This window comes from Melospiza georgiana, chromosome 3, assembly GCF_028018845.1.
Source record: "Melospiza georgiana isolate bMelGeo1 chromosome 3, bMelGeo1.pri, whole genome shotgun sequence".
NCBI classification, from domain to species: domain Eukaryota; kingdom Metazoa; phylum Chordata; class Aves; order Passeriformes; family Passerellidae; genus Melospiza; species Melospiza georgiana.
Window position 1 is genome coordinate 73,733,443 of NC_080432.1, and position 25,649 is coordinate 73,759,091.

Here is a 25,649-nt window from a genome sequence, read left to right on the forward strand (position 1 = left end):
GAACCTATGAGAACACCCAAAACACTGAAGATTGCTGAGATCCAGGCCAGACACATCGCTGTGGACTGGGAATCTCTGGGGTACAACATCACTCGTTGCCACACTTTCAATGTCACTATATGCTACCACTACTTCTGTGGACACAACGAGAGCAAAGCAGACTGCTTGGACATGGACCCCAAAGCCCCTCAGCACGTTGTGGATCGTCTGCCTCCCTACACAAATGTCAGCCTCAAGATGATCTTAACCAACCCAGAAGGGAGGAAGGAAAGCGAGGAGACCATTATCCAGACAGATGAAGATGGTAAGTTAAATGTTCTTATGGAAATTACATCCAAGTCCAGTCTAGGCAGGTGGAAGGAAATGAGTTTGTGTGTTACAATATGTATCATGAAGGGTGGAAGTTCTCTTCTATTAATGTATTAATTAGCCCCAAAATGGCAGCTATGAAGGTATTATAGCTGTCACCCCGCATATGTAGCCAAAGCTGTCCATGCAGCACAATTCAAACTGGATCTCTCTCTGTGTCTCTCTCCAGAAAAAGGGGGATGGTTTCCCAGTCTTTCAAATCCTGTGTTAATGCAGGTGATAAGAAACATGTGGTGGTGTTAGACTTCTTCACAGTATTGGAGGTTGTATTTGAAAATTAATTACGTAAATAATATTTAAATATTGAGTTCAGTGCTTAAAGATGCTATTCAAGATTTTAAACCTCTATAGCAAATATATTTGAGCAAAAACTTATGTTGCAGGTCTCAGAATACTGTATCTATTAACTATTTGAAAGCCCCCTATCAAATTAAAGTATTACTTTGACAACTCGGGAATTAACTCAGTGATCCGTTTTAGGTCCTTTCCAACTCCAGATATTCTGGGGTTCCTCTTTAAAATGCTTTCAACAAAGTTTCAACGAGACAGTTGAATTTACCTCAGTTGTGAAAAAATAAACAATAGAAGTAGACATGTTAATGGTGACACATTCAGAGGTTAGGCTATGAATCTTGGTAACAAAGATATGAAAATAAAAAATTATACTTAATATACCTAATAATATTTAAAATATACCTAATAATATTTAAAATGTGGTAACAAAAACAATTTTTGTTTCTTTTTCTTATGTTTACATTTTGTGAAAACACTGACAAGAGCAAAATGTAAACAGATACTTCCATAGGTAACAAAAATAGAATACTTGGACTAATGCAAGACTGTAGATAAACAAAAAGGTAAAATTGAAAAAGCTAGTGTGTTTACTTGCCTGCAAAATAAATGAATGGGAAATACAGCTTTATATAATAGTCAGTGTTAGAGTCTGGTAGTTCTGTTTTTCCATATCTTTTCAACTTTATGAGAAATAAAAGAGGAATATATTTACTGTTGCAATAAAAAGAAAAAATTATTAAATAGGTAGAATATGAGGAGCTGCAGAAAACTATAGACACATAGATGCATCATATGAAGACTTAGTGATAAGTACTCTATGGTTGCTACTTTCCTTGAAATTAAAAAGAGTAGTAGTGATATTGTTAAGTCCATGGAAAATGGATTTCTTTTCCTTTTTACCTGGGTTTTCAAGAAAGGTTGTGGTTTCCAGTGGAAACCTTTGTCTTGTTAGATGTGCAGAGATGGCAGATGGTCACAGCGTCAGTACCTGCCAGGAGCAGAGTCAAGTGAAAACTTTGTCTCCCAGTTTTGTGGTGGATTTTTCTTGGAAGATGGTGCACATAAGGCAGGTTTTGGTCTCAAGCTGACACACCAGTGTGCTCTCAGTGAACTCAAGTCGAGTTGGCTTTGGTGTCTCAAGTAGTGTAATATAGAAGAAGCCTCACCCCATGAACAGAAGTTGCCGGGGTAAACTGATTGAAGCAGATGTTGTTTTCACAGAGGGACTGATAAATTTTAAAAGGTATCTATATAAAGTTGTGCTGGTGGTAGTAATGCTTGTGACCTGAAAATAGCCTCCTGTGAGCTTTATTCTGTGTAAAAATATTGAGATTTTGATTTTGTGTTACTGATTGATTGAAAGTCTATGTGCCATGTCTTCAAAGTTCAGGGCTTGCAGACAATGTACAATACTGAGAGGTTCACACCTGAATCCTTCCTTGAGCTATCACAGCAATAGTAAACTAAATCCTGTAGCTGACTGCTTATGTTTACAATGCTAATTTAGTTCCAGTCTCAGTGATCAAGTATCTGAAACTATTTCCAAGCACAGTTTGAAGCCTAAAGTAAGAATTGGACTAAGATGAGAAGTCCAATTATGTGTGTGATTCTGTGCCCTACATTTCGTGTGTGGTCAGATGAAGCTGCACTGTCTTCATGGTTTTTGCAGGTTTCTAGAGTAAGCATAATTTTAATTATATCATGGAGGCATTATCAGTGATTCATTTTGGGGAAGGAATATAGAGGAAATAGAGTGTTGCTCTGCATTTTTGCAAATAACACTAGTTAGAAATAGCCCCTGATGACATGTTTATCTGAAACTGTGCACTCATTTTGTATACTTTTCATAAATAGAAACTTTGAATACTCCAGATGACAACTGATAATTAAATTTTTGTTAGTTTTTCTGTAGTGTGGGATTCTTTCCAATGCTGTGGTGATTTTTTTTCCATAAGGTACTGCTAAACAAGCAAAAACTTCATAGACTCTTAGAGTTTGAGATGCCTAGGCCATGTTTTCCTATCTCTCTTCCCCTCTACCATTTTGCCCTCATCTTCTGGTTTTTGTCATACTTCCCCATGCTTCCAAGCTGTGCCTTTTGTCTCTTCAGTTGTTGTGTTTTAACCTTTCCTTTCATCTCACTACATGTTTCATGTCAATTCATCCCTTCTGCTAGGTTCTTTACACTTTTCTGAACTTCTAGGATTTTCTAAAAGCAGAGGACTTTGGACTTTTTGAGGCTCTTCTGTGAGACAGGAAGGATTCTGTTTTTCACAAAGGCTCACATTTATGTAAGGCTGTGCAGCAGGGCTCGGGATCTTTCAGAAATGGTTAGATCTGTCAGAGTGTTAACTCAGTTGCATATGATACCTGCAACAGAGTTAACTCAAGAAACAATTAGCAGGAGAATGAGATAAGATTCAAAAGCTGTACTTCAGTTCTTTGGAGCCATGGCTGACCAATGAGAAAAGTTTTAATAACATGTAATTACGGTATCTGCAAGATAGCAAAGCCCAGGAATGCTACGACAGTCTGAAAACAGTCTTTCTATTGACCAGAGCTAGATCTGAATACTTGGTAGTTTCAGTATTTCTATTTAGCATGAGAAGATGGAATTAATCTTTAAAGTACATTTTTGTACTTCCGGGAAGTTGTACTTCATGTAAAAATAAAACACCTGAATGAGACGCTGTTAAAAATGTTTTGCAAAAAGAGGGTAATTTGGAAGAGAAGGAAATTTGTGTGTGTTTTAAAAGCTAAACATTTTTCACTTTGGGGAGAAACCACACAGCTACTTAGGTTTGGAAAAAGCTCTTCTGAGTACACAGGCACTTGGCATTATCTGTGCTATGACAGGGACTCAGTGCTTTTCATGGCTTGTACACAAGATGTACACTGTTTGAAGAATTTGATAAAGGAAGTAGAGGAAGGCTCGTGCAACCTGGGGCTGCATACATGCTGGACAAGGACAGTGTTTGGCACTTTGAGACAAAGCACAATAACCAGCAGTGAATTTATCACTTAGCATGAATCATCAGTGTGCACGTGTTTTTGGAGCTGCCTGTTGACCAGAGTGCTGCCAACTCAGAGGGATCCTTTGTAAAAGCAGTGGATGAATGGGATTAAAGCAGATAAATGCTTCCTTAATTTTTAATTGGAAACAGATGCAAAAGGCAGTGGATTAACAGGAGTAGTGACATTAGCCCTGAGAGAGCAGCTACAGAGAAAGCAAATTGTGTAGCTCAAAGTGTTCAAAGGTGATTTTATAACCAGTAAGGGAGTGTGTCATCTAACAGTAGGCAAACAACTAATTGAAAAGGATCACTTGGAATAGGAGAATCCATTTTGGGGCTTAAAGTAAAAGAGAGCTTTGGTCTGGGGCAAAGCATGTGCTCATTGGACATAAATGAGGTCCCCTGATCTTTCAGAGTCTGTGGCTCATTCTGCGCCCTGCAGAGATATTGAGAGCTGTGATGCAGGGTTAAGACACCAACTGTCCAATCATTACTCATGCTCCTGGGAGAGGCCCAGCAGGCTTGCCACTCTGGGGAACAGCAGAGGAAGAGGAAATGTTATAATTAGAAGACAAAAAATAAAGGGGAAGAGTGAAATGCTTTGCATACTCTCTAAATGTGTGTCCTGACTTCAGCAGGGATAGAGTTTATTTTCTCCCTAGTAGCTGGGACAGTGCTGAGGTTTGGATTTAGGATGGGAATGATGTTGATAGAACACTGATATTTCAGTTGTTCCTAAGTAGTGTTTATACCGAGTTGAGGACTTTTCAGCTTCTCATGCCCTGCCAGCAAGAAGGCACAAGAGGCTGGGAGGGGATGCAGCCAGACACTGACCTAAATAGGCCAAAGTGATGTCCCATGCCACAGAACATCATGCTCAGTGTATAAACTGGGGTGAAACCCGGCCATGGTTCACAGCTGGGAAAACAGCTGGGCATCAGTCTGTGAGTGATGAGCAATTGCAATGCACAGAGTTTGTTACATATATTCTAATTATTTTATCATTGCTCTTCTTATTATGTTCTTCATTGTTTTCTGCCCCATCCAGCTGCTGAGGGAGGAGTGAGCAACTGGCCGGGTGGAGCTTAGTTGCTGGCTGGGCTTAAACTATGAGACTGGGGCTGGAAAGGAAATGTCAGGGGGAGCATGTACACCACTGTCAATATAAAATCAGGTTTTTTCCCTAACAATCAATAGTATTTTTGTTCTTTACTGCAAATAGTCTAACTTGAGGGATTTCCGAAGAAGTAATTTTTGTCACCACTTTTTCTGCAAATGTTCTTATGGTGAAGACCAGTAAGAGCAGTTCTGGTTTTCGTTTTCATTTCTAATAAAATTTGCTTTTATTTAAAACTTAGTCTCTAGCTGTAGTAAAGTGTAAAGTAAAAATAGCAGATCCCTCAGAAAAAGCCAGTGGAAAGGTGAACCATTTTTTTTCTGGTTGCATTTGAACAGGGGTTAGGAGAGATTAACTGTCACCATCTCCTGAAAATGAGCTTCTACTTTGAGAGAAAGGCTGTAAGATTGCTGCCATTATGCTGCCCTTTTTGATTACAACAAAAGAATTTTTCCCAATATAACCCTACATTTTTCTGCACATAACTTTTGCCACAGAGCACAGTAATTCTGTGCATGGCTTTCACAGAGTATAATAATAATAAAAATACTCTGTATGTAAACAATATTTATTTCATTATTTTGTAGCAGGAAAACTGAAACAATATAAATTCATTTTTATAGTGGTTGGTGTCAGTTAATACATTGTTTTTCCAGAAGTAATGTATTGTAATATAAATTTCCTGTTAAGACCATGTAGAACAACATTTAAGTGACACTATTTGTGAATAACAATTTATTTGTGACTGTGACATAATTTAATGCAAATATATTGGTCTAAAATAAATTGGTATTATGTCAGATTGGTGGTTTGTACTTTCATTATGCATAGTATTTATAAAGTCTATAATTCCACATGTATAGAGAAGAAAAGATTATCAGCTATTCACTATATGAATATATAGTTTTATTAAAAGAGCTCTGGAGATGCACGCAAATCATGAAAGAAGAGCTTGTGTTGTTTGCACTATAAAACCTTGCTAAGATTCCCTTTGAATTTTTTTTATCTTACTTTTTCATATATATGCATTTTATGTTTGTATACTGTTTTACTGTTTTGCTTGATTTGGTTTGTTTTTGCTTAAATTCAAAATCTCTTCTGATATCCATATAGTTAAACCCACCTAAATTATTTCAGTTCTTCAGAAAGGTGTAAATCCTGACTTGTTGGAAGTTTAGCGTAGAATAATGCATGGGAAAGAAAGTGTGTTTACTGTTGCTGTCACTGAGAGATGGTGGGGTCACACTTCACAAGGTCAGCAGATCAGAGTCTTTTTTAAGAGTGGGTGCAGAGGCCAAAAGGTCTGAAATATACTTGTCTAGCATCTACTTATACTTTTTGAATTATCCAGATGATTATGTTAAGTAACATACTTCACCTTAACACACTAGTAATAGTCTTGTGTGTTTTAAGTGTAAACTGTCTGTAAGTCCAAAGGAAAGAGTGGGAGCTCATGTAGGAAAAGAATGGGAGCTGGGAAGTCAGCAAAATGTGCTGTGGTGAGTGATGGAGCTTCTGGAAATGCTCACACAAGCCTGAGGAAAGCCTTTGCTGCTGTTTGTGAGGAGTTTTCTGGAAGCGATTATCAACGCAGGGATGACACATATGTTGCTGGTTTTGACCCAAGTCCTTGCTAAATATCATGCAAAGGTGTATTGGTTCTGGCTGAGCTGGAGCTCATTTTCTTTGTGTTGGGGCCTAGGAAGGTGCTGATAACACCCCAGGGTTCTGCTGCTGCTGGGCAGGGATGGCACCACGTCGGTGCTGACTCCCAACATTCTCCCCCAGCAAGATCCTGGGACTGGGCAAGATCCTGGGAAGAGACACAGCTAGGCCCAAATTACCCAAAGGGCTATTCCATGCCATATAATGTCAGCTCAAATGTAAAAGCTAAGGGAGAGAGAAGGAATGGGGGAAAATTCTTTATTTTACAATTTTTTCATTCTGGAGCAACCGCTGCACATGCTGAAGCCCTGCTTCCTAAGAAGTGTCTGAACACTGCTCACTGGTGGGAAGTAGAGATTAAATGTTCCTCTTTGCTTATGCATGTGCAAATTTTTGCTTTTTCAGATTTTTTTCCCCCTCTTTAGTAATCTGCCTTATCTCAGCCCACTAAATGTTTTCCATCTTGTTTTCTCTCCTCTGTCCTGCTGAGAAGGGGAGTGAGAGAGCAGCTTGCTGGGCACTTAGCCTCCAACCAAAGTCAATCCACTACAAAAGAGGGCTCTTACCACTCTTTTGGAAAGGTGAAGTTTAAGGAATTTCTGAGGTCCTTAGTCTTGCTGGGAGTTGCAGGGAATAGACAGCAATGGCTCCCTACATGAAGAAATGTAGTTTGAGTCTTCTGGGTAGGGTTACCAACAGGTTACCTTGCTCCTTGTTCTTTTGTTGGTAGGGATTTTTTTTTAGGGACTTTTTTTTTTTTTTTTTTTTGCTGATTTAGGGATTTATTTTTTTTTTACTATTTTTGGCCTTTTTAAAATGTCTGTTTGTAACAAATACTGATATAATAACAAAGACATAAAAGAACGAACGAAAATGCTAAGGAATTATTTTGACTAACCTGAAGATATTCTGTTCTTTAAACAAATTCTATTACTTCTGCTTTTCTCTCTCTCCTCACTCCCTTTACCCTTTTGGTAAAGCAATGCAATTAAAAGACATTTTTACTATGCCTAAACTGGAAAATGGAAAGGAAAAAAAATAACTTCAGACCATCAAAATATGTCCTTCAAACTAATATTAATTTATATTCCTTTTTCTGGGCACTTGAACTTTTATTTATCTTTTTTTTTTTAATTCCAGTTGAGTTCTTAAATTATTTAAGTTAATCCCTACATCAATTTTTATGAATTTGTGGGGAGGGATGAGGTTTGTGGGAATTACTGTTCTCTTTCTCTGGATGCTTGCTCTCTTTTTCTTTATGACCTTTTTGGACTGGGATTCCAAGCAAGCTGTTCATTGCTGTGATATCTTCTGTTCTTGTACCCTTCCCATGCCAGAGGGAAGAGAAGCATGAAACTAACTGGGATCACATAATTCCAGTCACTTCAACATTGCTTCTGCTGCCTTAAGCATCAAACTTTGTATTGCAGGAGAAGAAAAGAGTCATGGAATGAGATGAGCCTAGAGGCTTCTCCCACCTTGGTGTTTAAACCAAAGGTGTAGGAGGATTTATGCAACCATCAAATGTAGAGCCCTACACCCAGTTTCAACTGAATATCAAACATTTCTTTTATTAAAGCACTTTACAAAAAGTATTTTGCATATTTTTGAGCAATCATGTCTGTTTTCTTTTAACCTCAGATACTTTGATGTGGTTTAATGTCGAATTTCATACATTGTGTACTTGCCCTGGTGTGTACCTGTGTTCTTTCCCAAACACAGATGTACATGCACGCACAGTAAATCGTGCATGCATCTCCCAAGGAAAATGTCACGTGGATCAGGGTACATTCATACCTCTTTTGAGATGTGAGGAAATACTGTAGGGTATTCCCCTGAAAAATGAAACATTGCCTACAGGAAGTCTTTCAATGACACAAACAGCACAGAGGGGCTGTCACTGCATGTCAGCCTTTACCCACTGCCTGGTATGTCCAGGGACCCTGAAGAAAAGCACCAGGCTGTGATTTTAGATAACTTCTCCTAGGCCTTCTTATGGCAGTTAGATGAGCTGTGAAGCTCTCACCTATTTACTTCTGGGCTGTTTAGACTACTTAAATATATTATTAATGTGCCAAGTTATGTTGATTGTACCGAGGATAAGATCATCATTTATAGTTTGCATGTAGACTGAAATAAATTTCACTGACGGGAGAGACCACTCACACTTTCCTGCTGCTAGGACAGCACCTGGCGCTTCCTTTGATCCATTGGATTTTAATTTATTTTTGCTCTTTGTAAAACTGCAGTCTCCTTTGACAATGAATATCTAAGGAGTGTCATGTACAAGGCTCACGGAAAGTTGCATTGGAGAAAATAGGCTTATTAGAAGGAGACAGAAATATATATCAATATATTAAATAGAAATGACATTTTAGATTGAAAGACTGCAAATTTGAACAACTTTGTCTCTTTGAGGGGGAAGGTGTTTCATTGGGTTCAGAGTTTCTCCAGGCGCTCCCTTATGCTTGCCCCCTTCTTTCAGCAAGTGTGTGTTCAAATCTAGGTGAGCTGCTCTGATAAAAAGGAATTGTATGTGTAGGCAAAAATGTCTTGTAAGCTGTAATGGGAGATAACTAAATGCTCTTGCCCAGTGTTGATGGGGTTACTAGGTGCTGTGAATCACTTGGGCAAAGAAGCCTGAGGTGACATTTCAAAGTTGTTATTACACCAGGGATATTGGTTTCGTTTTTTTAAAAAAAAAAGGTACGGTGATCTTGGTGTTGTTCGGTTCAAAGCTTTGAAAACATCTCATATTGGAAAGATTTGAAGTAAGCAGTCTTGATCCTTCTGCACATGAGGAGGTCAAAGGCTGAAAGAAATAGTAGCTAAGCTTGTGTGTTTCCCCATGTTGAGCCCTCTCTTTTAAATGAGGATTTCTTCTAAAACAACAAATCATAAGATGTGATTGAAAACTGTTTTGTAAGAATTTCTTTCCTTTGGAAGAAGCTGTGTAGCAGAAACTCTTCCCTGCCTTTGATTTTTTTTCCATTTAAAAGAATTTTAGAACCGTGTAGTCCTTGTCCTAAGATACGCTTATTACAGAGTTCAGTGATGTTCCGTGAAGTTGTAATCTAGCTTGAACTGTTTCCCCTGGCTATACTATGAGACAATTTGACTTTGCATGGAGTTTTGAAAACCATATGTGGGGATAATGTTAATGTTTCAACTTCATGCTCTCTCTGCACTGCAAATGACAAAATACACTTTGAAGTGCTTTTTCACACTCTCTACCATTGCCTTTTGCATGCAAATGAATATTAATAAAAGTAGACACATGCTCACTTTTGGTTTTAATAGGATGTTCTGTCATCTGTTTAGTTTTTTTGTCTCTTGAATTTCCTATTTTTAAAACTTCCATTGTGTTTGTAGTGCCAGGCCCTATACCTGCCAAATCAGTGAAAGGAACTCCTTTTGAAGATAAGATCTTCCTCAACTGGAAGGAACCTGTGGATCCAAATGGCATCATTACTCAGTATGAGGTAATCATCAGACACCTAACAAGCATAGGATGGGGCTAGGGAGGTACATCAAGAGGGGTGGCTGACAGTGGGTGTTTATGCTCTTTAAGCAGCTATTCAATAGTATGCTCCTTTCATTTACTGAATACATGAATTTCTGTAGTGGTTATATACTCAAAATTTGTAAGTATCGTGCATATGACTGTCCATCCCTGTCAAGTGCCTTAAATGTCTTTCATTGTTGCTATATACCATTCCAAAACCATGACAGCCATGATCTACAAAATTTTCTTCAAAGGTTACATGAAAAATAAGATGGTTATGAAATTTGGGGCAATTTTTTTTAGCCTTGTTACATTTTTAGATATCACCTTTTAAGAAAAACTCCATATGAATTCTGTTTAAAGTGTATTTACTTTATGAGCCTTCTGGGGATCTCCATAGGATGTTGGCAGGTAACACAACCTGATTTGAGCAACAAACACCACACTTTCTGGCACTCTTCTTTTAAAAGAAAAAAGATATAACTTTGCATATTAGTGAATTGTGGGAAGGCAAACCAACAAACCAAACAAAACCCCTTAAATTTTTTTAATCTATATATTTATTTATTTAATGTAGACTAAATTTACAAGCTAGTGTGAGTTAAACCAGGTGGGCAGCTCAACCCCCCTCAGCTATTTGATGACTTCCCCTCAGTGGAATGTAACAGTGAAATTTTCCATACATAAACTATGTAAAAGCAGTTGATTAATGAGATTAAAGCAGATAAATGCTTCCTTAATTTTTAGTTGGAAACAGATGCAAAAGGCAGTGTATTAACAGTGACATTAGCCCTGAGAGAGCAGCTACAGAGAAATCAAATTGTGAAACTCACAGTGTTCCATGGTGATTTTCTAACCAGCAAGGGAGTGTGTCATCCAGCAGTAATGATGAAGGGTGCCTGCATAGCCTTTTAAGTAAGGCAAAGTCTTCAATAATACACATGAAATCCTCACTGGTTTAGTGCTGGACTTGACACTGTTGGGTTAATGGTTGGAATCAATGATCTTAAGGATCTTTTCCAACCTAAATGATTATGTGATTCTGTGGTATCCCCAAGATAAATCGGTAGCTAGATGATCATGTGTCTTTTGTTTCCTTTCCAGCCAAGCTAACCTAAATCCCTTGTGCCAAAGCTTTTAAGAGTTGTTGCAAAAATTTCTGTTTCCGCAGGTGAGCTATAGCAGTATACAGTCATTTGACCCCGCAGTTCCAGTGGCAGGACCTCCACAGACAGTATCCAAGCTGTGGAACAGCACACACCACATCTTCTCTCACCTGCACCCTGGTACTACCTACCAGTTCTTCATACGTGCAAGCACTGTCAAAGGGTTTGGACCAGCAACTACCATCAATGTAACAACCAATATCTCAGGTAAAAACAAAGAACAACATAAAGAAAAAACAGGGAAGGGGAAGGGGGAGATGTCTTTTGAATATTTTTGTAAGACTTGAGAAATTGTGAAGTGTTTAAAAAAAACCCCACAAAAAATCCTACCATGTTAGAAATTATGTTACTAAAAATGTTTCTGGGTGTACTCACCACAGGGTAGCATACGTTCAGGGATAAATCCTTGCATGAGGTGAAAATTGCTCAGCTGTAGTTGTGAACTGTTTTTTCTGTGTAATTCAGTACTTTCATCCAAAGATTTTGAAGTGCTGTGTAAACCTTAATTAATTAGGCCTGTCAACACTCCACAGGTCACTAAGAACTGCATCTGTTTTGCAGGTTAGTAAAGTCAGGTGCAGAAAATTACTGACTCACTGAAGGTGACTCTACTCATAGCACACAGCTGTAACAGGGTCAGGGAAGTTGAGACAATGTGTTGAATTTCTTTTGCCAGATTCACATAGGTCTGCTTCCTTGTGCCTTTATTGATTTATTGCAGTGCACCAACTTTGACATTATTTGTCTTAATAATGCACTGTAAACTCTGGAAGAGAGTTATGTCAAATGAAATGTTTTGTCAAATTTCAATGTTATTCTCAAAAAATAAGATAGTGGCTTATGCAGTTGATAGTGGAAGATAAGTCAATGCTATATTCAGAGAAACTTGATTTTGTGACATGATGATTTTAGAGCTTGGCAAAGATCAAAGAAGTCAGCCATTTACATATTTAAACAACACAAAGCAGGATATTTTCCTCATTATCTGTCATAATGAAACTCAGATTGTCCTGTAAAGAGAAGTTAATAATGTAACAGAATGCACCTATGATTTTTTTGGGATACAGTTCACGTAGTCTCCTCACAGTACATGAAAACACACCCATAAATCAAAGTGTGAGAAAATTCAAGGTAGAAGTCCTTGAATTATGTAGCAAATGAAATGGTGTAGTTGTCATTACTAACTGGAATGGAATTCCACCCCAGCACATAAGCACTAGCACTCCTCATACCCCTGTCCCTTCAAAACAACACAACCAATGCACAAAAACCACCAAATGATGTGTTCTGTTATGTTCACGTAGCTATTAGATTGTTTTGGAGTCTGTTATTTTACTCAGGTTGTTTTAAGGATTTCTTCACAAGAAATTCTAGTTCATAAATTTTCAGATATTATGGTGGTGTAGTTCATAAATTTTCAAATATTTTAGTGGTGTAGTCCTTGCATGCTTGTCTTCTAACCTCTTAGTAAAAGGGAAAGAAAAAAGGTATATATCTTGCTAGCATGTCTGATATTTCAGTATTTTGAGAAAAAAGTTCCTTGATGTGTTTGGATTATTTAGAACTACAGTGAATTCGGGCTTCTTCAGATATGCCCTCTTTTTCCACACAGAAATGTTGGCAGTTTTGTCCAGAATCCACTATAGCACAACTTTCTAGACAGAGTATGTATCTTGTTATTTGGGAAAATGTGGTTAATGCTAGGAAAGCTTAAAGGCAGGCTGTGACACCCCTTGTATCTGAACTTCAGCCTGTTCTTTCTATCTTGCTTTAGGCTGAACTGTTGTGCAGTTCTGCTCTGCATGACTGGTACTTTATATGGAGTGATGCATGTTTCAGAAAATGCTAACTTTCGTTTAATGAGGGCTGAAATGATTCCTTTTAACTAAGCTTAGAGGTGGTTACTGTGATTCTAGTGAACATGGTGTAAGCAGTAATTTTAAAATTAACATTAAATGAACATTAATCCTATAAAATATTATTTCCTGAAATAAGAGCAGGTTTTGTGTTCATCTAGGATCTAGGACTAATGAGGCAAGGCTTTTAATCTTTCAGAGCTCTTCTCTCTATTGATATAGTACTGTAAAATTATCATGACTCAAATGATTCATGTCCTGCTAGGAAACATCTTTTTTGAAAGTTCATTTGGAAATATACAGGCTTCATTAATGATTTTGTAATGATACAGCCACATATTTAAAAGAACACAAAAACATGCAGATAGTTTTCAAACTTATGAAAAATTAGCAATTTTTAGAAATATATTATTTTCTGATTCGCAGAAAATCCTGTTTCTTTCCTTGCACTGGGGCTGAAGTCAGCAGCAGTACTGTTACCAGTGAGGACTGCAACAGGCAGCAGATTAAAGGTGGATGGTTGAAGTAATTGCCAACACTAGCCATCCCTCCCACAACAAACACTGCTGCCATGGAGGCGTGACAGCCTGACAGCCCATTAGTGAATCAATTCCTGAACTACTTCTGGTTTTGACTTTGATTTTGTTCTTTCATAGTGGTTTTGAAGCTGATTAATGAACAGCTTGGCCGTCCATTGATAGGAATGGGCATGGGAATGGATTCCCTGATCCAGTTCTAGCCTACAGATGCATGTCTATATAAGTCCAATTTTCCTGCACACTTGTTGATATTGGCATTGTTTCCCAATATGTTTAAGGGGAAATATGGAAGGCTCTTAAATTGTTCAAGGCAGATGGTAGAAGCTGAGTCTTTGACATGGTGACTGTTGTTATTTGCAGGGTAGAAAAATTGCTGCAAAAAATGTGGATTTCATTGTAGTTTAGGGTTTCTTGTCAGTCACCTCCTCCCTCTATTTCTCTCCCTCTTGAATAAAACTGTTTCAAGTTGAGAGGTGTCATGATTTGATGGGAAGTGGTTAGGGATAGTGTTATAATTTTTTCATTAAATCCCATTCATGCCACAATAAAATAATGTGTCTGGAAAAACTGTTTAAAAATACTCGCATGGCTGATAAAGATTGTCTCTTTGTTCTATATCCAAGCAGCCACAACCTCATAAAAGTTCTAAATGTTTTCACTGATTTGTTTCTTGTTCTTTTCATTCCCTCAACATTAATCAGCTCCCACTTTACCAGACTATGAAGGAGTGGATGCATCTCTCAATGAAACTGCTACTACAATAACTGTACTCTTGAGACCTGCACAGGCCAAAGGTGCACCTATCAGGTAAAAAAAAAAAGAAATCAAAAGAGTTGATTTTTTATTTGAATATTTGTTATGTCACTGTATACAGAGCTGTTCATTTCTGAGTGACATTCATTTAAGATCACTATTTTTTTTCTTACCTACACCTAATTTGCCAATATATGTGTAATTAAAGAAATTCTGGGGTTGACAGGGTTTTTTTTTTAAAGATACTCATGGCCTGAATCATTCAGCTACCTGACCTGTTTGATATAGGGTCCCCAGAACTACCTTCTAGCCATTATAATTTCATTTTACTTTCTCAGTGCCTCTGAAATATGATGCTGAAAGGTGTTTGTCAGAAGGTAGATTTCAAAATAACGCTTCCACTCCAGTGCTTCAAAGTCAGCTACTCTATAGTATATATGTGTGACTGGAAAATTGTAAGCTATGGGAAATGGGAGAATAATAGTGATGAATACAAACTATTTGACCTTTTTCTTCTGAGAGTGCTTCTTACTGGGATTCATGTAGCAAGCTATTAAATTTTATTTGGCATGTCCTCTAATCATATTAAAATGCTTCATTTATGTTAACTTTGAGGGGTCTTTCCCTTTCTGCTCTCTGTTGAGAGATAATTTAATTTTGTTTGCGAAGATTAGTCCCCATCCTGATCTTTACTTCTACTTGTTAGTGTAAAAATTTTATGATATTATTTGACTCCATTTGTATTTTACTGATGTGGCTGCATCAGCAATATTCAGGGGCAGGGTTGACTAATTGGGGGTTAATTAGCTGCTGAGCATCAGAAGGTTTTCATGCTATTACCCTTGTGACATTTTAGAGAAGCACAGGCTAATGCATTTCATTCTGTGTTACATTAAGTCCTCTATCAGGGCTCAGCTGATGCCAAGTCACATGCCCAAGCCCTAAAAGCAGAGGAAAATTAACTGTCTCTTAAGTCTATTTCCATTGAGAGGAATGTATGTTTTACATGGATGTTGTGGGGGATGAGTCACCTACCTATATGAATTTTTATGTGCTAATCGTATAATCACTCTTATGATTGATATTATCAAGTTATTTATTTATATTCTGTCATAGAAGATAATCCATATTCCTCTCCATTATAGGAGATTTTCATGTGTTACATTTAAAATTGTTATCTCACGTATCATTCATTTCTGAGAAATTGCAATGGGGCAAACCTAGGATTTTTGGGGAACAGGGCTGCTTTCAGTACGAGACTTGAATTCTTAAAATATGGATTTTTTAAAAATTAATACCATGGAATTCAGACTGGTGGTCTGAAAATGCTCTCAAATCTTCAGGTGCTTAAACTTGCTTCACTATATGCCTTTGTAGGTGCTTTTAAAGGCTTCCAGGTGTCCTGCTGTTGTTCTTAATGAAAGCTGTCCTTGTTTAGGAAACGTGATATCTGTCTCTCACATAATCCATGCCACATCCTTTCAGTCTTGTGTCTGGCCACCTGAGGAGCTGAGGCAGATTCTTGCCCAGAGCTTCCCTCCTGGACACCACTGGGATCTGCTGATGGCAGTGGTGCACATCGTCTTTACAGCAGCTGCTCCAGGGCACACCTGTGCTGACAGCAGCAGGCTTCCACCTTCAATCCCACCACACATCTTCAGGGGGTCAATCTTGGGTCCTGGGTCTCTCTCCTGGAGGGGTGGTTCTTTCTTGAGCTGGTAGCATGATGAGATGTGGCTAGAGAATTACTCATGCGGCTAGAAAATTACTCACCCTAACTCAAGAAGGTCTGGTTTCTCTGCTCTGTACTTGAGATGAGGAACTTGCTGCAGAGTAAACCTGCAGAGTAAACCTCACATTTATTCTGTCAGTTTTCCTCTCAGCATCCTCAGTCCACTGGCATGAGCGTGTCGCTGTGGCCTATGAAGATGGCAGCAAGGACCTATGTACTAAACATTAATAGAAGGTTTGATAGTGATAGTTTCACAGAGTATTAATAACTGTTGTTTGACTGTGTTCTCAAAGAAGCCTACTTCTTTCTTACTTCTAAAACCTAACATCAAGTTTCTAACATCAAGAGGCCAAGGAAAGAAGTCCTTTACCATAACTGGAGACTTAGGCTTTATTCTTAAAATCATCCAGGTATTTTATTCCTTACTTGGAATGAAAAGCATTCTCCAGGGGAATGCAGAAGGCATGGTGTTATTGCCTTTTTTGAAGCTATGCATGTTGCAGTCAGGTACTTTTCTGCAGCTTCTTAATAGGGAGATAAATGTAGCACACTGAAATTCTGAATTGATTCAATGCATTTTGCTAAACTTTATGATATATTTTAGTGAAGCTTCACTCCATCACTCCATCCATACTGCAATTTTGTTTCCTCTAGAAGCTGGATTACTGCCATAATGAGTGTTACTAGGTAGGTGGGGAAAAAATGGATCACCGTGCCTGCAGCTGTGATGGAATAGAAGGGACTCAGATGCTGTTTTTACCCTGACCATGAATAATACAGTTGGCTTTTTGAAAAGTTTTTTCTTTTTTACCCAGTTCTGTAATCTCTGGAGCTGTAGATGGTCATTTCATTTCATATCAATAGGTTAATGTTAAAAAAATAAAATAATAGGAAAAGAAAAAAAATGGGAAAAAGTTCAGTCTGGTATGCTTTTGCTTTTATAAATGGATTTATGCCATGATCAGATTTCCATCATAGCCTCCCAATCAGCACAGCCCCTCAGCAAGCAGATATTCCTTATTTTAAGTATAATCTATGTGCAGTATTTCTTTAAGACACTGCCTGGCTGCCCTAGTTGTCACAGTTTTAACACGGCTCTAATCATACCTTCACTGTCAGGTTTTATTGTGCAATCCCTAGCATTCTTTATGGCCTCCTGGAGTTTAAAAACAAAATTACAAACCAGAAATGCAAAGGGAGACAAAGCTGGATGGCTCAGGCTCACTTTGAAGCGCGTATAGTTTCACCATCAATCTTGTGGATGAGATTCCAGTCAGGAGAATCAATGGTGCTTCGGTGATTCATTTGAAGATGTGATTTGTTGCTGTAGTTTTTCCTGAAGGTTCCTAACTGAGTATCAGAAAAACAATTTTTTGTTTTATAATCCTACTGCAGATAAGGATTACAAAGAGTGTACATCAGAATCAGAGTAAATTTTTAATGATTAAATTTATTTTATTTGATTGTTAAAGTGGTTTTCTTGTACTTCCTTAAAATGAATTAGTTTTTTTTCCTTTTGCAGCATGATTAATTAAGGGTACCATGGCAGGGAGCAACTAAAACAATCATTGTCGATTAGAATTCCAAGAGCTGGGATTGAAACTTGAGCTCGTCAGTCAGTCTGGTGCTTGTCAAAGGAGAGGAAGATGTATCTCCACTAGACACATAGAAAGAAATGTCTAGCAGGTATTTAAAGTCCAGTCAGAATAGGGCTAAAGCATGAACAACATTCACCACTGCTATATCTCTTTGGATCCTGAATTTTTAGGCAGGGATAAAAAGGAAGACGTTGTCAGAGATCTCCTTCACCTGTTTGCAATTGTCTTGGTCGATAGCAAGGTACTGTATGGGTTTTCTTTAATTAACTATAAAAGGTTTTGTCATGAGAAATAATTTCTTCATGGAAAATTTCCATGAGGAGCTCTTCAGCTGCTGTATCTTCAAAATTTCTCTGCTTACCTGGCTGTCTCAGACAACTCTTTGGCCTTTATGATCCTGATGACTTATGTAGCAGGTTCTGAAAATTTTATTACTCTTCAGAATAGCTCAGAATTTATTTTAGTCATCAAGAAGAAGGAATACTGTCATCTAAGCTTTCCACTCCTGTCTCTTTATTTCCCTATTTTACTCTTTCTTTGTTGTATGGAAAGATGAGGAAAAAATTCTATTGTAGGAATTCCCTCAGCTCCTGTCATAAAAAAGCACTCTCAATAACTGAATTCTCACCAGCACAGAAAAGAAAAAAAAGTACAGAAAATCTAAGATAATTGAAGGTAGGATTAGTTATATGTAAAGACACAGGGATAAGCAGAGTACATAGTTAAATTTTCACTAATACCTGATATCAAAACACATTTGCAGCCAATGATCACCCCACTTTTCAAGCTACAAATTTAGCTTTGACTTGTTCCGTTACATGTTACAGCAGGGTGTCCTTTCCGAGCATTGTTGTGTGCACACAGAGTAACAGTGCTGCTCTGGAGCCACTGCAGTGTGCTGTAAATGGCTTTAAACAGATGCTATCATGTTGGAATCTGTAAAGTTAGAGGGTTTTTAGGAAATGGTTAAAAAAGTATAGGCCTCAGACTGAAGTTTTATTAGCATTGCAAATACAGCAGAAAAGTTTTCTATTGTGGGGGAAGGGTAGATAGGGGAGGATATAGGTTTAATTGTGTCAGGAACTCACTTGTTGCGGCAGTTACATCTAGATATGGACAACACTGGACAAACTAGACCAGTGAAGAGCTTTTTTATTTTTTCTCAGCACATCAGTCTCAGAACATTGTTAGACAATGGAGATAGGATGTTAACAGCTCGCTGATCCACAGGGAATGCCGAGGAGGTGTGGCATTACAGCATAGCATAAAACTATCTCAGCCTAGATTTCATCTAATCATACATAGAACAACACATATTGACAAGAATTCTATCTAATATTGTAAAACACACGTAATGGTAGTTAAAACAAAGACTGGTTCATAAGAGACAAAGAACAGAGCTCTATTCATGCTAACCTTCTAAAGATATACATTAAATAACCTTGTTGCCATCTTAAAGCTAATTCTACACAGGCTTATTGTTATTTGTCACATATGCTCCACTGCTTGGGAAACTTTTCTGCTGTATTTGCAATGCTAATAAAACTTCAGTCTGAGGCCTATACTTTTTTAACCATTTCCTAAAAACCCTCTAACTTTATGGATTCCAACAGGATCACAAAGGGCCCAGAGGTAAACTACTGTATTCCTCCATGTCTTGTTAGCCTATAATGCTGCGTGAACAATACTGCCAGATCACTTATCTAAAGAGGATTGGCAGATCTATTACTTAAATGTACTTAGTGAAACTACATTTAAAAAAAAAATAAAAATAAAGCTTTGTTGGAGACTTAAAACAGTTTCTGTCATTTGCTATTTTTTCTATTCTGTAAGTGGATGACTACCATATGTATATCTAGGTCTTATTTTCTGCATATTGTAGCTTTTCATATGTAGGGGTCCAAAAAGCATTTTTTGACTATATTTTATAGAAATTAATTTAGTTGAAAGTTTTTTTAGAACTGTCACATTTTATTGTGGTCTTATGCTTAAAATTTTGCCATACCTTTTATATCCCATTCAAAAATCATTGTTCTTTTAAAGAAGGCTATAAAAAGAGACTTTTAACCAATTTGATTCTCATGCCCTTCATATTGGATTTTTTGTCTCCAAAGAGAGTTTATTCTCAAAAAGGAGATATGCCTTAAAATGAAGATACCCCTTTTATCCCTTATTCTATAAAATGGAGGAGGGGAGAGAGGTTGATTTGCTAGCTGTGGTGTGTCTCATTTTCAGAGCTGTGTGACAAACCAGGCTGTTCCAGGGGACTGTTGCCTCTGTCACGTGCAGGCATTGCACTGTCCTTCCTTGTCCCTGCTGGCTTTCTCCTTTGAAGCTCCCAGGGTGTCACAGACAAGTTTCCTGCTCTTCTGTCACTTCTGAGAGCAGAATTTGTGTCTGTCCCAGACCACTGGCAGCTGATGAGAGAAGACTGCAGAATTCAGGCAGCAGAGATGTGGTGTTTGTGTCCCAGGGCTCTCCAGCTGGTTGTCTGCCCAATTCTGAAACAGTGTTTTTACGCTGCTTGGGTCCAGGGCCAGGCCAAGAAGGGAATGAATGCCAGTAGTCATTTCTTACCTTGGGACATTATAAATAAAAATTTTTAAAATATTTTTCATCCTGTCAAGTTTTTAAAATATCAGTGCTTTTGGGGTTTTTTGCTAGTACATTTATTTTGAAGCATAAAGAAATATACTGGATATACAGGGGTTTTGTGTAAGTGATTTGTTGGTACAGTCCCCATTAACTGGACATGGTTAATACAAAGAGACTACCACAGAAGGTGATGTATAACTGAGCTCAGTTCATGGTCAGTTTATGAGAAATAAATTTCCCCAGGTCTAACTTTTTTTTCTTTTTACATTCTTCTTTCTACCTGGACTTTCAAAACTGAAATGACTTTCTATATTCTTCTTGGACATATTGAAATGGAGGGAAGAAGCATTCCTGCTTAATTTTTACACACTAGGAAAAGGGTATGCTAACATCTTCTTTCAGCATAGGAAAGACATGAAACTAATTTCCTATTTTATTTCTTCTCCTCTTTCTTCCATTCTCTAGTATCATACTTTATCTCTGCCACTGCAGTTATTGGGTTTTCTGAGCAGCAGTAGCAGAGAAAATTGACAAAATAATTTAATGCTGCCGCACAAATTCTGAAAGGAGGAGGACTGCCTTTGCCTTTCAGAGTCCTTGCAGCAATGCAGTGACACTTTGAGAATTTCGTTCAGTTTTACCTTTTCAGTTTAGAAAGCTTTATAGCAAACCTAAGACAGACAAGTCTGCCAGTTTAATTCAAAAGCTTCAGGTTTCTTGTCTACATGCCTTAAAATCCCCAAACCTCTTTTTTTTCTTATAAAATGAAGGATTGCCTTCTGCTCTCACTATGTAAATTCTTTACTTCTGAAAAGCAGAGGAAGCTGATAATGAGTTGGTAGCATCCTGCAGTTAGGTAGTTCCTCTAAAGAAGAAAGAATTATAATTACCTGTTCTATTTTGAGCAGGTGATTTTGAAAAGTGACCAAGCCATGATCCATTTCAACAGAGTTATTAGGAGGTTGAGGTGGTGTTTTGATGGGCTGAATACTCTCTGCTTCAGCAATTCATAATATTTTATCATTGACAACTGTAAAGGAATGAGGCAGTCTCGTTCAGTGGAATGGACAGATTTCTGTCCATCTGTGCTTGTATTACAGCATGTCACTTGTACTTTAGATCTGCATAGCTCTGAGCCAAGATAGAAGCCACAGCAAGGTCAAGAGGTGGAGAAGCCTGTCAGCACATTCTGTCTCTAATGATATGACAACTGCAAATTGGTGCTTCAAGCACAGCCTGGAGGCAGCCATTATGTTGGGACTTGAAGCTCAGCTTTCTCTAATACTGTTTCAAAGGAAAATGCTAACTTCAGATTGCTTCTGATCAGCCAAGAGTTTAATCTCTTGTAGTTTAACACATTTTTTCCTGTGTTTCTTAAAAGAAAAAAAGTTTTAAAGGAAAGTAATGATAAGAGGTCATGTATGGATTTGTATTGTTGTTTTTCACACACACACACACAAAAGGATGCTGCTTCATTCCAACAGCTGAAATAAACAGTTTTGCTGTATTTCCAGCCTTTGTTTCTTCTCTGCATCCATCTCCTGTCTTGTCCTTTTTTTCCTCTCTCTCACCAGTGCCTACCAGATTGTTGTTGAAGAGCTGCACCCGCATCGAACAAAGCGAGAAACTGGTGCCATGGAGTGCTACCAAATCCCTGTAACCTATCAGACTGCCCTTAGTGGAGGCTCACCATACTACTTTGCTGCCCAGCTGCCCCCAGGAAACCTGCCAGAGCCAGCCCCCTTTACTGTGGGTGACAACAGGACGTACCAAGGTTTCTGGAACCCGCCGCTGGCTCCTCGGAAAGGCTACAACATCTACTTCCAGGCCATGAGCAGCGTGGAGAAGGCAAGTGCTGACAGCACCTGGCTCCTGCAAGGAGGCAGAGACATGCCTGTGGTGACAGCTAGGGCTGCTGGAGTCGGACGTGGGAGGTGTTGGCAGTGGCGTGGCTGAAATCCCCCTGGTGCTGTGACAGCATGGCGGTGTGCCATTCACATTTCACATCAGCCTCGTGTCACAGAAACTGCTACTAGATGGGAGTTTAATGCATCTCATAGTAATTGTCTGAGGGAAGTAATTTCAGGACTGTGACTGTCTCCTTGGTAAATAACATCCGCAGTGCTTTCCCCAGTTCTCAGTACCTGCGCTCTTCAGATTAAATTACTGCAGGCTAAAGAGAATGTGGGCTGCTCAGTGGGCTAGCAAAACATTGCAAACTATTTAAGACTCTCGCACTGGACATCAAATAAAAAGTAAACATTTTCTTGAGCAAAAGTAACTGCTGGCCCACCATGAGTTTGAGAGTCTTTCTGAGAAAGTGTACAACGGGCTTGCAGCACTGCTGTGCAGTACAATTATGGCTATCATTCACCTTCATTACCTCCTGGGTGCTTCTGTTTAACTCTGCTGCTGAGTGCTGCTGCTGGCTCTGTGGGCATATGGAAGGAGGAGAAGTGTCAGGGAGAGAGGTTCCGAGGTTCCAGGTGCAAAGAACAACTGTGGCTCTGCAAGCCCCAGGCTGTTGCTTTTGAATGGTTTTTCCTCTTGTAAATGAAAAATGAGGGAGAGGAAAAGGATTGGTGAGAAGGGAAAATATGGTAGATGGAGAAGCTTTAGGTATTTAAAATTTAATATTTGGATATATAGTTTAGAAAACTGAGGTGTCCAGGCAGTTCAGACAGGAACTAGAAAGGCTAGACTGATAATCACTGATATCTAGCAGAACCATTGGAAAGGAGCAGAAGCAGTGTTTACTCTTCCTTATGCTTGGATCACTCTGGTGACTAAACAAATCCCTGCTAACAGGCAGCCTTGCCTTGGAGTCTTTTGAAGGAAATCTCAACCTTTACCTATGATTATGAAAATTGGATATACATCAAGTCAGAATGGGTACAAGGGTGTTTGAAAACTGGAGGTTTTTTTCTCATTCAGTAGACCATTCCCTCTTTTCAGTTCTTATTTAAAGACCTATATGAAGTAAACAAAGCAAAATAAAAGGTGACTGCTAGACACCCATCCATATTTCCCTTACCTGCTAAAAATAGTTCCCTTTGTTTTTGTGGATTTCCAATAGACTGCATTGTAAAGAAATCTGTTTCATTCATTGAGGGGGAAAAAAAAGGGAGTGAAAAGTAAACTGAAAGTACAAAATATATTTAGATATTTATTTTGGCTTTTACATTTTGACAGATAAGTAGAAAATGAGAGAACACAGTATTTTTTGCTTAAACTTGATTTCAGTTTGTGAAATCCTAAAGCAGATTTCTTTGTTATGTTTGAAACTTTGGATCAAATTTCTGTTCCTACAGGGATTTAGGGGGAGGTTTTGACGAGAACTGCGCTACATTCTGCCAGGACAGAGATCTAATGGTTGTAAGATAACATCTGAACTGCAGAATATCTAAACAGATGCTTTGCTGTAAACCAGTGGGATCTGAAACAGGCAGAGGGAAGTAAAGTAGGTTCTGAAGTACATGGTAGGGTTGAGAGGAGGTTACTCTGATCCTCGCAGACATATTGAACAGAAACAGACAAGTAAATCCAGTAACTAGGGAGAATGGGTAGGAATATGTTAGTAAACTTTGTGGGACTTTCATTTTGATTGAAAAATTGTCCTTATTGAACACCTACAGTGCCTCAGCTTAGAGTTTTGCTAGCACTTTACAAGCTGTGTTTACAAACTGGCATCTGCATATTTTACCTGTTGCTTTTGAATCTTCAAGAGGAGACAGATGCCAGGGGATGTATTCAGGGATGGAGGATTAGAGTAAGCATATTTTATAGAGTGAAACTGTCATTATTATGTATTCAAATTACATGCTAATATTGTTTAGAGTGATCTAATACCTTATGCTCACACAACCTTATGCTATTTCAGTATGTTTTCTTTTAAAATGACTGTGCATTGTACAGTAAGGTCAGAAATCCCATTTATGATTGACTCTTGTCTGTTCAAGTTGTCCAAACTGTGCAAAACCAAATAAATTGTTTTAATTCAATTTGTTTTGATTGCTCACCAAACTTCAGCAATTTGAAATTTGAGGGGAGAGAGTAGTAAATTACACAGAAATTTTTTTTGCATGTGCAACATCTTCTGAAGCACATTGCTGTCAAATCACTGTCTCCTGGGCAGACAATATAGATTGTAGTTAACTGTGTCATGTGTGGAGGGATATCTGAGCTGCATCTGTGCTTATTCCACACCCAGAAGCATGAGGGAATGTGTTGCTTGTGTGCTTCAGGTGACTCTTTAAGAGTGCAAGGATGTAGCAAGACATAATTTGGAGACAGTGCTGAGCAAATGTATCTTTGCTGCACATTGCTGTTTCAGGTCAACACAAGCTCAGGATTTTTGTGCTGTGACATAAATCTGAGCACCACTCCTCCCTTTTTCTCCTGCTGCATCCTCTCTTTGTATTCTTATGGCATGACTTCCATTTGATTTGAATAACCTGAAATTTTACTATATTTGGGCTGTCCCACACCTTTTCTCCGCATTATCATCCTGGACAATACATTCCAATCAAGACAAAATTCCCCAGCCTCCACCCCTGCTAAGCCCAGAGCCCTGAGCCAATTCATTGGGTTGTACCAGCTGATCAGTAGATCTAAGATGAATGTATGGAGTGGGGAGGGCAAGAAAAAGCCCTTGATCTGACTATTTTCTTTACTTTTCTTTCCTTAACAGGAAACCAAAACTCAGTGTGTTCGAATAGCTACAAAAGGTAAGAGGTTCATCCCCACTCACAAAGTAGCTTTTTAAATGAATTGTGGTGCTGCTATTAAAGGTTCAAAGCAAAGCCAGTACTATCCCTCTATTTTGAGCCACTCGATTGTGTTAAAATGTAATGGTCTGCTGCTTTTTATTCTTTGGTATTGAGCCAAGAGAGTACTGTTCTAGCAATATACAGAATTTCATCAAAATAAGGACACTTCTTTATTCCCACTTTCTGTCTGTGGCTTTCAAGATCTGCTTTTAGACTGCTGAAGCATTGCAGGCAGCAGATAGATGGACAGGAGAGAAGAAAGTGCACATGGGTAAACTGTCTGTTAGACTAACAATTATTTTCAAGCAGGGGTGGAAATAATTTAAATGAAGGACATGACAGTTAATTTTCCTAAGTAAGAGCTCCAAGTGTTAGCGAGACGTAGGAGAGGGTTGATTTGAGAAAAGCTCCTCTCTGACAGCAAGTGAGTTCCAGGACTAAGGCTGACTGCATAGCTGTGAGAATAAATCATGTCGACCCCATATCCAGCAGGTTAATCACATACTGCTCACTCAAAAACGTTGTTTCATCTTCAAACGAGGACTTGGTTGTTCTGTTTATTGTTATCTCTTGCTTTGGCTGTATTTATAGCCACTCGTTTTGGTGGCTTGATTATGCCAGTTGCTTGATAGGCTCTGGCAGCCAAACAAGCAAGGAGCTTACAAATGCCCAAAGAG

General features: G+C 38.4%; 1 protein-coding gene across 5 annotated transcripts in view; it reads left to right on the plus strand.

Annotated features, from left to right (window-relative positions):
• PTPRK (protein tyrosine phosphatase receptor type K) overlaps positions 1-25,649 on the plus strand; it is a 296,820-nt gene that overhangs the window by 204,291 nt on the left and 66,880 nt on the right. For all 5 annotated transcript variants that reach the window (XM_058021651.1, XM_058021652.1, XM_058021653.1 and 2 more), the window contains exons 7-12: positions 2-304; positions 9,832-9,941; positions 11,136-11,337; positions 14,227-14,332; positions 21,778-22,051; positions 24,894-24,930. In XM_058021651.1, coding sequence (XP_057877634.1) covers positions 2-304; positions 9,832-9,941; positions 11,136-11,337; positions 14,227-14,332; positions 21,778-22,051; positions 24,894-24,930 — 1,032 coding nt within the window. The remainder of the gene's footprint in view (position 1; positions 305-9,831; positions 9,942-11,135; positions 11,338-14,226; positions 14,333-21,777; positions 22,052-24,893; positions 24,931-25,649) is intronic.